The sequence below is a fragment of the Piliocolobus tephrosceles genome, chromosome 16, assembly GCF_002776525.5.
Source record: "Piliocolobus tephrosceles isolate RC106 chromosome 16, ASM277652v3, whole genome shotgun sequence".
NCBI classification, from domain to species: Eukaryota; Metazoa; Chordata; class Mammalia; order Primates; family Cercopithecidae; genus Piliocolobus; species Piliocolobus tephrosceles.
The window spans coordinates 68,842,511-68,854,516 of record NC_045449.1 but is presented as its reverse complement, the minus strand read 5'-3'; the positions used below and the strand labels follow the sequence as shown (position 1 = coordinate 68,854,516).

At 46.5% G+C, this 12,006-nt stretch overlaps 1 protein-coding gene across 2 annotated transcripts in view; it reads right to left on the bottom strand.

Moving 5' to 3' along the window:
- NUP85 (nucleoporin 85) overlaps nt 1-12,006 on the bottom strand; it is a 33,120-nt gene that overhangs the window by 18,677 nt on the left and 2,437 nt on the right. The window contains exons 2-7 of one of the 2 annotated variants that reach the window (XM_023211839.1): nt 10,390-10,483; nt 9,032-9,194; nt 6,673-6,743; nt 5,567-5,610; nt 2,877-2,946; nt 412-533 (exon numbers count right to left, since the gene is read on the bottom strand). In XM_023211839.1, coding sequence (XP_023067607.1) covers nt 412-533; nt 2,877-2,946; nt 5,567-5,610; nt 6,673-6,743; nt 9,032-9,194; nt 10,390-10,483 — 564 coding nt within the window. Of the gene's footprint in view, nt 1-411; nt 534-2,876; nt 2,947-5,566; nt 5,611-6,672; nt 6,744-9,031; nt 9,197-10,389; nt 10,484-12,006 lie in introns of those variants that run through there. The other variant, XM_023211840.1, reaches the window with a different exon arrangement.

Genomic DNA, 12,006 nt, shown 5'->3' with positions numbered 1-12,006 from the left:
AGGCTGAGGCAGGAGAATGGCGTGAACCCGGGAGGCAGAGCTTGCAGTGAGCCGAGATGGCGCCACTACACTCCAGCCTGGGCCACAGAGTGAGACTCCGTCTCAAAAAAAATAAAAAAGGTTTTGTATTACTTTTTATGTCTTCTCTTCCTTAGACCCACAAAGAAATCAAATTTCCTTTTACTCTGGAAAGTCTTCAAAGCATTATTTTTCTTACATGTTACCTCGGTTTTAGACTCTCCCATAGTCTAAATCCAAATCCAGGGAAGAAAAGATCCAAGAGAGTCTCCATAGTAACAGACTCCAAAAGCCAGCCTACTGCTGGAGGCTCGGTGGGTGTCCTCAGACCCACCCAGCGGCACCAGGGACAGTAGGACTCATGGTGGGAGGTGGGGGCCCGGCCTGTCTTACCAAGTTCCAGAAGCTGTCATGATTGCTTGGATTCTCACTGCCCAGAACATCCGCCGACAAACTGTCCACCTCGCACACATGGAGCCGGACCCAGTCAAGGAGGTGGAGGAGGAGATGGCCAGCTGGGAGGAGAGAGTCTCATCACACACAAAAGCCTCAGCTTCATCTGCAGCAAGTTCCACTTTATCCAAAGAACAGAGAACGTTAAGGCAGACGAGCTGACTACACAGGTTTATCCCTTTTAAGCAGTCACACACGTGGTCCTGAATGAAAGACTGTGCTAGGAAAAGCAGGTGCACTTTCACCAAATATTACCTCTGTGCCAGGAAGCTCCATCTTTAACTGACCCCAGAAAGGGGTGAAAATGGAATGTAGACCTCACCACCAGATTCTTCACAAATACTCAATAGCTACACAAGTAATGGCCCTTTAGGAACCAGTACTGACTAGCAAGCAGCCAGGTAGGCAATGATGATAAAAAACATATGGCCAAGGGGCTGGTGGCGCACACCTGCAATCCGAGCACTTTGGGAGGCTAAGGCAGGTGGATCACCTGAGCTCAGGAGTTCAAGCCAGCCTGGCCAACATGGTGAAACCCTGTTTCTACTAAAAATACAAAAATTAGCTAGGCGTGGTGGCGCATGCCTGTAATTCCAGCTGCTCATGTGGCTAAGGCAGAATTGCTTGAACCCAGGAGGGAGAGGTTGCAGTGAGCCAAGATCGCACCACTGCACTCCAGCCTGGGTGACGGAGTGAGACTCTGTCTCAAACAACAAAACAAAAAAATAATATGGCTGGGCATGGTAGCTCATGTCTGTAATCCTAGCACTCTGGGAGGCTGTGGCAGGCAGATCGCTTGAGCCCAGGAGTTTGAGACTAGGTTGGGCAACATAGGGAGACCCCATCTCTACAAAAAAAAAAAAAAAAAATTAGCCAAGCCAGGAATGGTGGCTCATGCCTATAATCCCAGCATTTTGCGAGGCCAACATGGGCAGACTGCTTGAGCCCAAGAGTTCAAGAACAGCCCGGGCAACACGGCAAAACTTCCTCTCCACAAAAAATACAAAATTAGCTGGGCGTGGTGGTGCATGCCTGTGGTCCCAGCTACTTAAAAGGCTGGGCAGGAGGATTGCTTGAGCCCAGGAAGTCGAGGCTGCTGAGCTGTGATCACGGCACTGTCATCAACCTGGGTGACAGAGCAAGACCCTGTCTCCCCTCCCCCAGCATATACACACAAAAAATTAGCCTAGCATGGTGGTACGTGCCTGTAGTCCCAGCTACTCAGGAGGCTGAGGCAGGAGGATCGCTTGAGCCTGGGAGGTCCAGACTGCAATAGCCGTGATTCGACCACCACACTCCAGCCTAAGTGACACAGTAAGACCTTGTCTCAATCAGTCAATAAAAATAAAATGAAATAAAATGGCAGAGTACAGCCAGCACTCTGTATCCATGATGTAGAACCTGAAGATACAAAGGGCCAACTGTAACCTCCCCAAAAATCCACTGGAGAAGGGAGGCCTCTGAACAACCAACTCTAATTTCAAGTTCCTCACTTCTTTAGCAAGAGTATGAATAAAATGCTAGGGCTACACAGAGGTTACTACTCATTTATGGGAAATAGCAAACATAAATCCTTAAAAGAAATGCAAAAAAGCTGCAGCAGATCCACAGAGAGCTCATACAGGCCATGACACTATACTGATCACAGTTTAATTCAAGATCAGCAGAAGGCCAGGCACGGTGGCTCAAGCCTGGAATCCCTGCACTTTGGGAGACTGAGGTGGGCAGATCACCTGAGGTCGGGAGTTCGAGACCAGCCTGACCAACATGGAGAAACCTCATCTTTACTAAAAATACAAAATTAGCCGGGCATGGCGGCGCATGTCTGTAATCCTAGCTATTCAGGAGGCTGAGGCAGGAGAATCACTTGAACCTGGGAGTTGGAGGTTGTGGTGAGCTGAGATCACGCCATTGCATTCCAGCCTGGACAGCAACAGCGAAACTCCCATCTCAAAAAAAAAAAAAAAAAAAAAAGATCAACAAAAAAATTCCCATTGGCAGAGTTAACACACAGAATTGCCCTGTCCCAATTATTAGTGACAGAATTCCCAACGTGACTTTGCCTCTCACCACCTAATCCCACCCCACGTTCAAAAAACTTTCTTGAGCTTAGCCAGTTCATGATGTTAACACTGACCCCACGCTTTCACACACTAGTTTAATATTTCTCAGTACCTGTGCCAGTTTAGCTCTCTAGGAGGCGCTCTGCATGATTCCCTTTGTAGCACCTGACAAAATGGTCAGGTTTCTTTGGGTGTTTTCTAACGATTTCCCGTGGTTATAATGATGGAAAGAACATTCTCAGGAATAAAACACTCATCACCATGCACAGGAAAGATGAGGAAAGAGCAGAAGATGGCAGGGGCCACCTATGATGTTATAAGGTGAGATTATTCCATGCTTACCCGGGGCCACTTCAATAAAAAGAATCTCACACAGGTTCCAGATGAGCTCCATTGCTGACAAAATGGAGACCTAAGGGAGAAATGGAGATAGGTTTCACCTGAAATCATTACTGAGCTTTGCTCTGAGAGCCAAGGGATAAAGCAGGCCTTGACTCACATGACATTCATTCCTTAACCCAACAGCTGCTGCAATCCTACAGGAGGAGGGGAGTCAGCACAAGGATGTTAGGTGGCGGGATGGAGGCTAACATTATTTTGTTTTAGTGGTTGTGATTTTATTTTACCATGCATTACAAAAATAACTTGGCCAGGTGCAGTGGCTCATGCCTGTAATCCCAGCACTTTGGGAGGCCAAGGCAGGTGGAATGTTTGAGTCTAGGAGTTCGAGACCAGCTTGAGCAACATTGCGAGATTCTGTCTCAACAAAAAATACAAAAATTGGCCAAGTGTGGTGATACATCCCTGTAGTCTCAGCTACTCAGGAGGCTGAGGTAGGAGGATCACTTGAGCCCAGGAAGTTGAGTCTGCACTGAGCCATAATCGTGCCGCTGCATTCCTGCCTGGGCAAGAGTGAGACCCTGTCTCAAAATTTAAAAAAAGAAAAAAATATGGCCAGGCGCGGTGGCTCACACCTGTAATCCCAGCACTTTGGGAGGCCGAGACGGGTGGATCACAAGGTCAGGAGAACGAGATCATCCTAACACAGTGAAACCCCGTCTCTACTAAAAATACAAAAAATTAGCTGGGAGTGGTTGCGGGAGCCTATAGTCCCAGCTACTGGGGAGGCTGAGGCAGGAGAATGGCGTGAACTCAGGAGATGGAGCTTGCAGTGAGCTGAGATCATGCCACTGCACTCCAGCCTGGGTGACAGAGGAAGACTCCATCTCAAAAAAAAGAAAAAAAGAAAAAATATAACTTGCATGTCACCAATTATTATTTTTTATTTTTTTTTGAGATGGAGTTTGGCTCTTGTTGCCCAAGCTAGAGTGCAGTGGCGTAATCTCGGCTCACTGCAACTTCTGCATCCTGGGTTCAAGTGATTTCTCCTGCCTCAGCCCCCCCAGTAGCTGGGATTATAGGCGTGTGCCACCACGCCCAACTAATTTTTTGTATTTTTAGTTGAGACGGGGTTTTACCACGTTGGCCAGGCTGGTCTTGAACTCCTGACCTCAGGTGATCTCCCCTACTTGGCCTCCCAAAGTGCTGGGATCACAGGCATGAGCCACTGCACCTGGCTTTTTTTTTTTTTTTTTTTTTTTTTTTGAGACAGAGTCTCACTCTGTCAGCCAAGCTGGAGTGCACTGGTATGATCTCGGCTCACTGCAACCTCTGCCTCCAGAGTTCAAGCAATTCTCCTGCCTCAGCCTCCCGAGTAGCTGGGATTACAGGTGCACCACGCCTGGCTAAATATTGTATTTTTAGTAGATGGGGTTTCCATGTTGGCCAGGATGGTCTCGAACTCCTGACCCCAAGAGATCCACCCACCTCAGCCTCCCAAAGTGCTGGGATTACAGACGTGAACCACTGCGCCCAGCCTACCTCGATGAATTGATGCTTTAGCAAAGGGACTTCATTTGAGTAAAAGGAAGAGACAATATTCACAAAAATATTCAGTAGATGACACGAAACACGTAGACAGAGCAAGAATTGTGAAGTTGGTATTCCAAGGACTGAAGTTTAGGAAACAGTCTATTAATGGGAAAGCCCAATATAAGACCCCGAAATAAATCAGAGCTGGACCTTGCCCTTAGGAATATGCAGGCTTCCCTTCCTCACCATCCTTCAGTCCACAGACACCACAATGACTTGTTCATAAGGGTACTTCCGAGACAGTGAATTACTGCCTAGTCACTTACTGACTTTGAAAAGTATTTAATATGAAGCATCTACTAAGGAAAAAGTCATCTTCCAGCTCCAAGTGAAGTAGAGCCACTTGCAACTCAGTAAAAATGTTGAGTTTGTTCAGGTGTGGCAGCTCACACCTATAATCCCAGCACTTTGGGAGGCCAAGGCAGGAGGATCACTTGAGCCCAGGAGTTCGAGACCAGCTTTGACAACATAGAGAGACCCTGTCTTTCAAAGAAAAAAAAAAAATGTTGAGTTCGAGAAGTGAGTAGTGTTTATGACACTGAACAGTGATCTCACAAGATTAGTTCTCCATTTCAGGTGACAACCCCTCAACACAATTTGGTCAGGACACACATGTTCCATAAGAACTGAACATTCAGGGCCAGCACAGTGGCTCCCACCTGTAATGCCACCACTTTGGGAGGTCAAGGCGGGTGGATCACTTGAGTTCAAGAGTTTGAGACCAGCCTGGCCAACATGGTGAAACCCCATCTCTACTAAAAATACAAAAAGTAGCTGGGCTTGGTGGTTCCCACCTGTAGGACCCAGCTATTCTGGAGGCTGAGGCAGGAGAACTGCTTGAACCTAGGGCACTCGAGCCTGAGTGACAGAGCGAGACTCTGACTCAAAAAGAAGAAGAACTGAACATTCACTCAAGTATTTAACAAGCATTTCCTTGTGAGCTAGACCTTGAAAGGGGCAAGACAATCACTGTCACCCGAAGGAGCTGCCTGTCTACCTGAAGAGACTTCTGCCATAACAGGAACTGCAAAGCCACCCCAGGTGGGTGCCCAGGACACAGGACACACTGGTGCTAAAACAACAAAAGTGACTCCCCTTACCTGGCTGCTGAACTGGCGGCCACTGGCTGGATCTTTAGCAGCAACTAACGAAACACAAAACATTTTAAGTGAGCAATGGAACTCGTCCGCTTATTGTCATAGCTGAAAATTCCAGGGTCTATGGCCTGAGCCTTTGTTTCCTTTAATGACAAAAATTAAAAGAAATTATAATCTCTTCTAATTATGGATTTTTTTGTTATTAATGCTTCATATCCCTTCAATTCTCAAACCAAAGGCCCTCAAGTTACCAAATGGCACTTTCAACTGCAACAAAGTTACCATAAAGGTCTCTGACCTTTGTCAGAGTGGCTTCATGTATGGCTCACACCTGTAAGCCCAACACTTGGGAGGCTGATGTGAAAGGACTGCTTGAGCCCAGGAGTTCAAGACCAGCCTGGGCAAAATTAGGGAGACCCCCGTCTCTACAAAGAATTTAAAAATTATCAGAACAAATGTCTCTGAGGAAGAGGGGATAAAAATTTTTTTTATTAGCCAGGCATAGTGGTACACACCTGCAATCCCAACTACTTGGAAGGCTGAGGTAGGAAGATCACTTGAGCCCAGGAGGTGAGGTCACGGCTGCAATGAGCCACAGTGTGTCTTTGCACTCCAGCCTGGGCAACCGTGTCTCAGAAAAAAAAAAAAAAAAAAGTCCAGGCACAGTGGCTGACTCCTGTAATCCCAGCACTCTGGGAGTCCAAGGCAGGCAGATCACTTGAGACCAGGAGTTCAAGACCAGCCTGACCAACATGGTGAAACCCCACCTCTACTAAAAATACAGAAATTAGCTGGGCTTGCTGGTATGCAACTGTAGTCCCAGCCACTCAGGAGGCTGGCTGAGGCTGAAGAATCGCTTGAACCTGGGAGGTGGAGGTTACAGTGACCTGAGTTCAGGCCACAGCACTTCAACCTGGACGACACAGTGACACTTGGTCTCAAAAAAAAAAAAAAAAAAATACTCTAAATGATTACCAAAAAAGTAAGGATTGTGAAAGATGGAAAAGTAAGTTTTGGACTGGAATATCAATCAAACTTTACCTCACAGTATTTATGCATAGATAAATACTCAAAATACCAACATACACACACAGGCACACAGTCCTTACTTGCAACCTGGTGCATTTCCTCCATACATGCTCTTATGACTGATCGGTAGTTTTTACTCACTCGAACCAATCTATAAAGAATGAAATAACACACAAGATGAGCCTGGAACATCTTGTAGTGCCACAAAAGAAGAAAACCCTCAAATAAATGTAGAAATTTGCTGACAAAAAGAGGGGAGCCATTGTGAAGGAGCTCGTAACCTTCTGAAGCTGGGATAACTTGGGCAACAAAATAAAACGCCACAAAACAACCCATGGGCTTAAGTTAATATCCATAAACCCATACTGACATTAATTGTTGCAGATGAAATCTACTAGTCAGACCTTGTCTCAAAAAAATAGATACATAAAGTTATTTAATGGCGAGCCCAGTGGCTCAGGTCTGTAATCCCAGCACTTTGGGAGGTGAAAGCGGGCAGATCACCTGAGGTCAGGTGTTTGAGACCAGCCTGGCCAACCTGGTGAAAACTAGTCTCTACTAAAAATACAAAATCCCAGCTACTCAGGAGGCTGAGGCAGGAGAATCTCTTGGACCCGGGAGGCGGAGATTGCAGTGTGCCAAGATCATGTCATTGCACTCCAGCCTGGGCGACAGAGCGAGACTCCACCTCAAAAAATAAATAAATAAATAAAAAATAAGACAGGGTCCCCTGCCATCAAGGAATTACAGGACTTTTGACGTGTTTTTTCCTAGAAGTGACAATAGATTTCTCAAACTCACCAATATTACCCACCAGAGTCCCTTAAAACCAATAATCAGGCCAGGTGCAGTGGCTCACGCTTATAATCCCACCCAGCACTTGGGAGGCCGAGGCGGGCAGATCACTTGAGGTCAGGAGTTCGAGACCGGCCCGGCCAACATGGTGAAACCCTCTCTACTAAAAATGCAAAAATGAGCCAGGTGTGGTGGCACGCACCTGTAATCCTAGCTATTCGGGAGGCTGAGGCAGGAGAATGGCTTGAACCCAGGAGGCAGAGGCTGCAGTGGGCCGAGACTGCCACTGCACTCCAGCCCAGGTGACGGAGTAAAAAAAAAAAAAAAAGGGCCCAGCCAGGCGCGGTGGCTCATGTCTGTAATCCCAGCACTTTGGCAGGCCAAGATGGGCAGATCACGAGGTCAGGAGATCGAGACCATCCTGGCTAACATGGTAAAACCCCGTCTCTACTAAAAATACAAAAAAATTAGCCAGGAGTAGTGGCGGGCGCCTGTAGTCCCAGCTGCTCGGGAGGCTGAGGCAGGAGAATGGCATGAACCCGGGAGGCAGAGCTTACAGTGAGCCGAGATCGCGCCACCACGCTCCAACCTGGGTGACTGAGCAAGACTCCATCTCAACAAAAAAAAAAAAGAAAAAACAAAAAACAGGGCCGGGCATGGTGGTTCACGCCTGTAATCTCATCACTTTGGGAGGCCAAGGCGGGTGGATCACGAGGTCAGGATATCGAGACCATCATGGCTAACACGGTGAAACCCCACCTCTACTGAAAATACAAAAAATTAGCCAGGCGTGGTGGCGGGCACCTATAGCCCCAGCTACTCAGGAGGCTGAGGCAGGAGAATGGCATGAACCCAGGAGGCGGAGCTTGCAGTGAGCAGAGATCGCGCCACTGCACTCTAGCCTGGGCGACGTGAAACTCTCTGTCTTGAAAAAAACAGAAAAACAACCAATAATCAGTTTCACACACACTCACACAGAAGGTGACCTGGGTCTTGTCCAGAATGATTCATTTGTGAAAAGCTTAATCAAAGAAGTAATATACCAACACTGCCCATGCCCTAGCCATGTGAAGGGATGCTGACAAAAGTCTAATACAGTTCTTAAACTCCAGTGTGCTGGAGATTTTAAGATCCAACCAGAGATTTTGATTTTGATGATCTGTGGTGGGTCCCAAAAGTCTACAATTTACAAGTACCACTCCGATAATGATGAAGTTATGAACTACAATTCAAGAAAATCCTAATCTATAAATACTACAAGTTTTCTGGTCTGTTGTCAGATAATGTCTCAACCATAATTTTTAGAGACAAAACTGTTACATTAATTTTCAAATCTCCCAACAATGTGACCTCATTCAATGACTCTCACATGCTTGTGTGGCCTAAATTTTCTTCTTTAGAGGGTAAGTAAAATAGGAATGTAAATAAAGCTTTTCAAGCCAGCCAATCAACAGCATTTGCATATTCCTGCCAAGTCTTCCCATCACTGCTAATGTACATTGTCCAGTACTAATGCCTCAACTAGAACCAGGAGTCTCTTATTTCTTTACGCAACCCTTAAAACACACAAAAAGACAACAATGTACTTCATTTGGCTTTCCACAGTGTGGAGTGGGCTTCAACACCAAACAGCAACCAACTTACTGAGATTTTCTGGATTTTCCGGTCAACTCTTCATCAATTCTCTGGAGGCCCAAAAAGATTCCATGGGATTCATTGAAGAGTTTTCTCAAGATTTGAGAGTAAACATCTACATCCTTACGGATGATATAGATAAAGGGGCAACTTGGCACCATCTCTGATTTTTCTGAAACAAAACAGAAAAAAAAAAAATTTAACATCTATTATGATCATCCCCAAAAGTCAATCTACTCTAAAAAAAATGTTTTGTGGCCGGGCACGGTGGCACATGCCTATAAGCCCAGCACTCTGGGAGGCCAAGGTAGGCGGATCACGAGGTCAGGAGTTCGAGACCAGGCTGGCCAACACAGCAAAACCCTGTCTCTACTAAAAATACAAAAATTAGCTGGGTGTGGTGGCGCGTGCCTTCATTCCCAGCTACTCAGGAGGCTGAGGCAGGAGAATTGCTTTAACCAGGGAGGCAGAGGTGGCAGTGAGATCGCACCACTGCATTCCAGCCTGGACAGAGCAAGACTCCATCTCAAAAAAAAAAAAAAAAAAGAAAGAAAACAAATCAAATGTCAAGATTCCAGTTTTATCCTGCTACTGGAAGGAGACTGTATCAGGAAAAGAAAAAGATTCACATCCTATCCAATAGTTGATGGAACTTAGGAAAATCAAGCCAAGGACAAGCTATGTCACTCTCCAGCTCCATCTGTGCTTTGGATGCTAGCTCAGCCTACAGAACTATTATTCAGCTGAATCCATGCTGTCGACACAAAAGTGATGGCCAAGCATCTGCAAGGTTCACAATAAGGAAGCTACTGAGGAATTTGGTCACTTTGGACAAAGGAAAACAGATAAAAAGCTTGACATTTTAAATATGAGAAAATTTTTCATGAAAACTATTGTTAATTTTTTTCCAGGATTCAACATCTTCAAGATCTCAAAAATCAATGAAAATCTAAAATAGCTAACATTTCAAAAATAAAAATGCCAAAATGCAGCAGGATCACTTGAGGCCAGAAGTGTGAGACCAGCCTAGGCAACAAAACGAGACTCCCATCTCTACAAAAAAAAAAAAAAAAAAATTAGCTGGGTGTGGCGGCACGATGACCTGTAGTCCCAGCTACCAGGAAGACTGAGGCGGAGGATCACTTGAGCGCAGGAGGTAGAGGCTGCAGTGAGCCATGATCGCACTGTACTCCAGCCTGGGTGATACAACAAAACCCTGTTGTATCTTGAAAACAAAATAAAGAAAATTAAAATGGTACAAAACAAATTCAACTGTTTCAGTCCACAACTAGTCAAATCTGAGGTAATAAACAGAAAAACAACCAAATGTGCCAAGATGGACAATTTGGAAGGAAAAAAACCTCTACCTTTTTTGCTGAAGGAGGTTTCACACACCAGCATCTCCCCTGGACCCCAGTCAAAACACATTTGGTTCTTCTTGGAATTCACGCCTGGAATCACCTAGTAAAATAAGACATAGAAATCTAAAACGAAGAATGTTCTTCTTACTGAAGTCGTTCTATTCTTTTTTTTTTTTTTTTTTTGGAGACAGCAACACTCTCTGTCTCCCAGCCTGGTGTACAGTGGCACAATCTCAGCTCACTCCAATCTCCGCCTCCTGGGTTCAAGGGCTTCTACTGCCTCAACTTCCTGAGTAGCTGGGACTATAGGTGTGTGCAACCATACCCGGCTATTTCTTTTTTTTCATTTTTAGTAGAAACAGAGTTTCACCATATTGCCTAGGTTGGTTACAAACTCCTGAAATCAGGTGATCCACCCACCTCAGCCTCCCAAAGTGCTAGGACTACAGGCATGAGCCACCCTGCCCGCCTGGCTGAAAAACACTTCCCACCGTGCCGGCCTGGCTGAAAAACACTTTTAAGAGCATAGCTGGTCCTGTAATAACATTGTATCCTTCAATAACATTTTCTTATAACACTAGTAAGAAAAATTCATTTTGTGCTGGGCACAGTGGCTCCCACCTGTAATCCCAGCACTTTGGGAGGCTGAGGCGGGCAGATCATCTGAGGTCAGGAGTTCGAACTCTTGTTGCCCAGGCTGGAGTGCAGTGACACGATCTCACGATCTCCGCTCACTGCAACCTCTGCCTCCTGTGTTCAAGCGATTCTCCTGCCTCAACTTCTTTTTTTTTTTTTTTTGTATTTTTTAGTAGAGACGGGGTATCCCCATATTAGCCAGGATGATCTTGATCTCCTGACCTCGTGATCCGCCCGACTCGGCCGCCCCAAGTGCTGGGATTACAGGCTTGAGCCACCGCGCCCGGCCCTCCTGCCTCAGCTTCTTGAGTAGGTGGGATTACAGGCATGCGCCACCACGCCAGGTTAATTTTTGTATTTTTTTGAGACGGGGTTTCGCCATGTTGGCCAGGCTGGTCTCGAACTCCTAGCCAGATGTGGTGGCTCACGCCTATAATCCCAACACTTTGGGAGGCCGAGGTAGGCAGATCACGAGGTCAGGAGTTCAAGACCAGCCTGACCAAGATGGTAAACCCCATCTCTACCAAAAATACAAAAATTAGCTGAGTGTGGTGGCACGCACCTGTAGTCTCAGCTACTCAGGAGGCTGAGGCAGAAGAATCGCTTGAACCCAGGAGCCAGAGGTTGCAGTGAGCTGAGATGGCGCCACTGCACTCCACCCTTGGTGACAAAGTGAGACTTCCTCTCAAAAAAAGAAAGAGGCCAGGCCGGGCGCGGTGGCTCAAGCCTGTAATTCCAGCATTTTGGGAGGCCGAGACGGGCGAATCACGAGGTCAGGAGATCCAGACCATCCTGGCTAACATGGTTAAACCCCGTCTCTACTAAAAAATACAAAAAACTAGCCGGGCGAGGTGGCGGGCGCCTGTAGTCCCAGCTACTTGGGAGGCTGAGGCAGGAGAATGGCGTAAACCCGGGAGGAGGAGCTTGCAGTGAGCTGAGATCCGGCCACAGTACTCCAGCCAGGGCGACAGAGCGAGACTCCGCCTC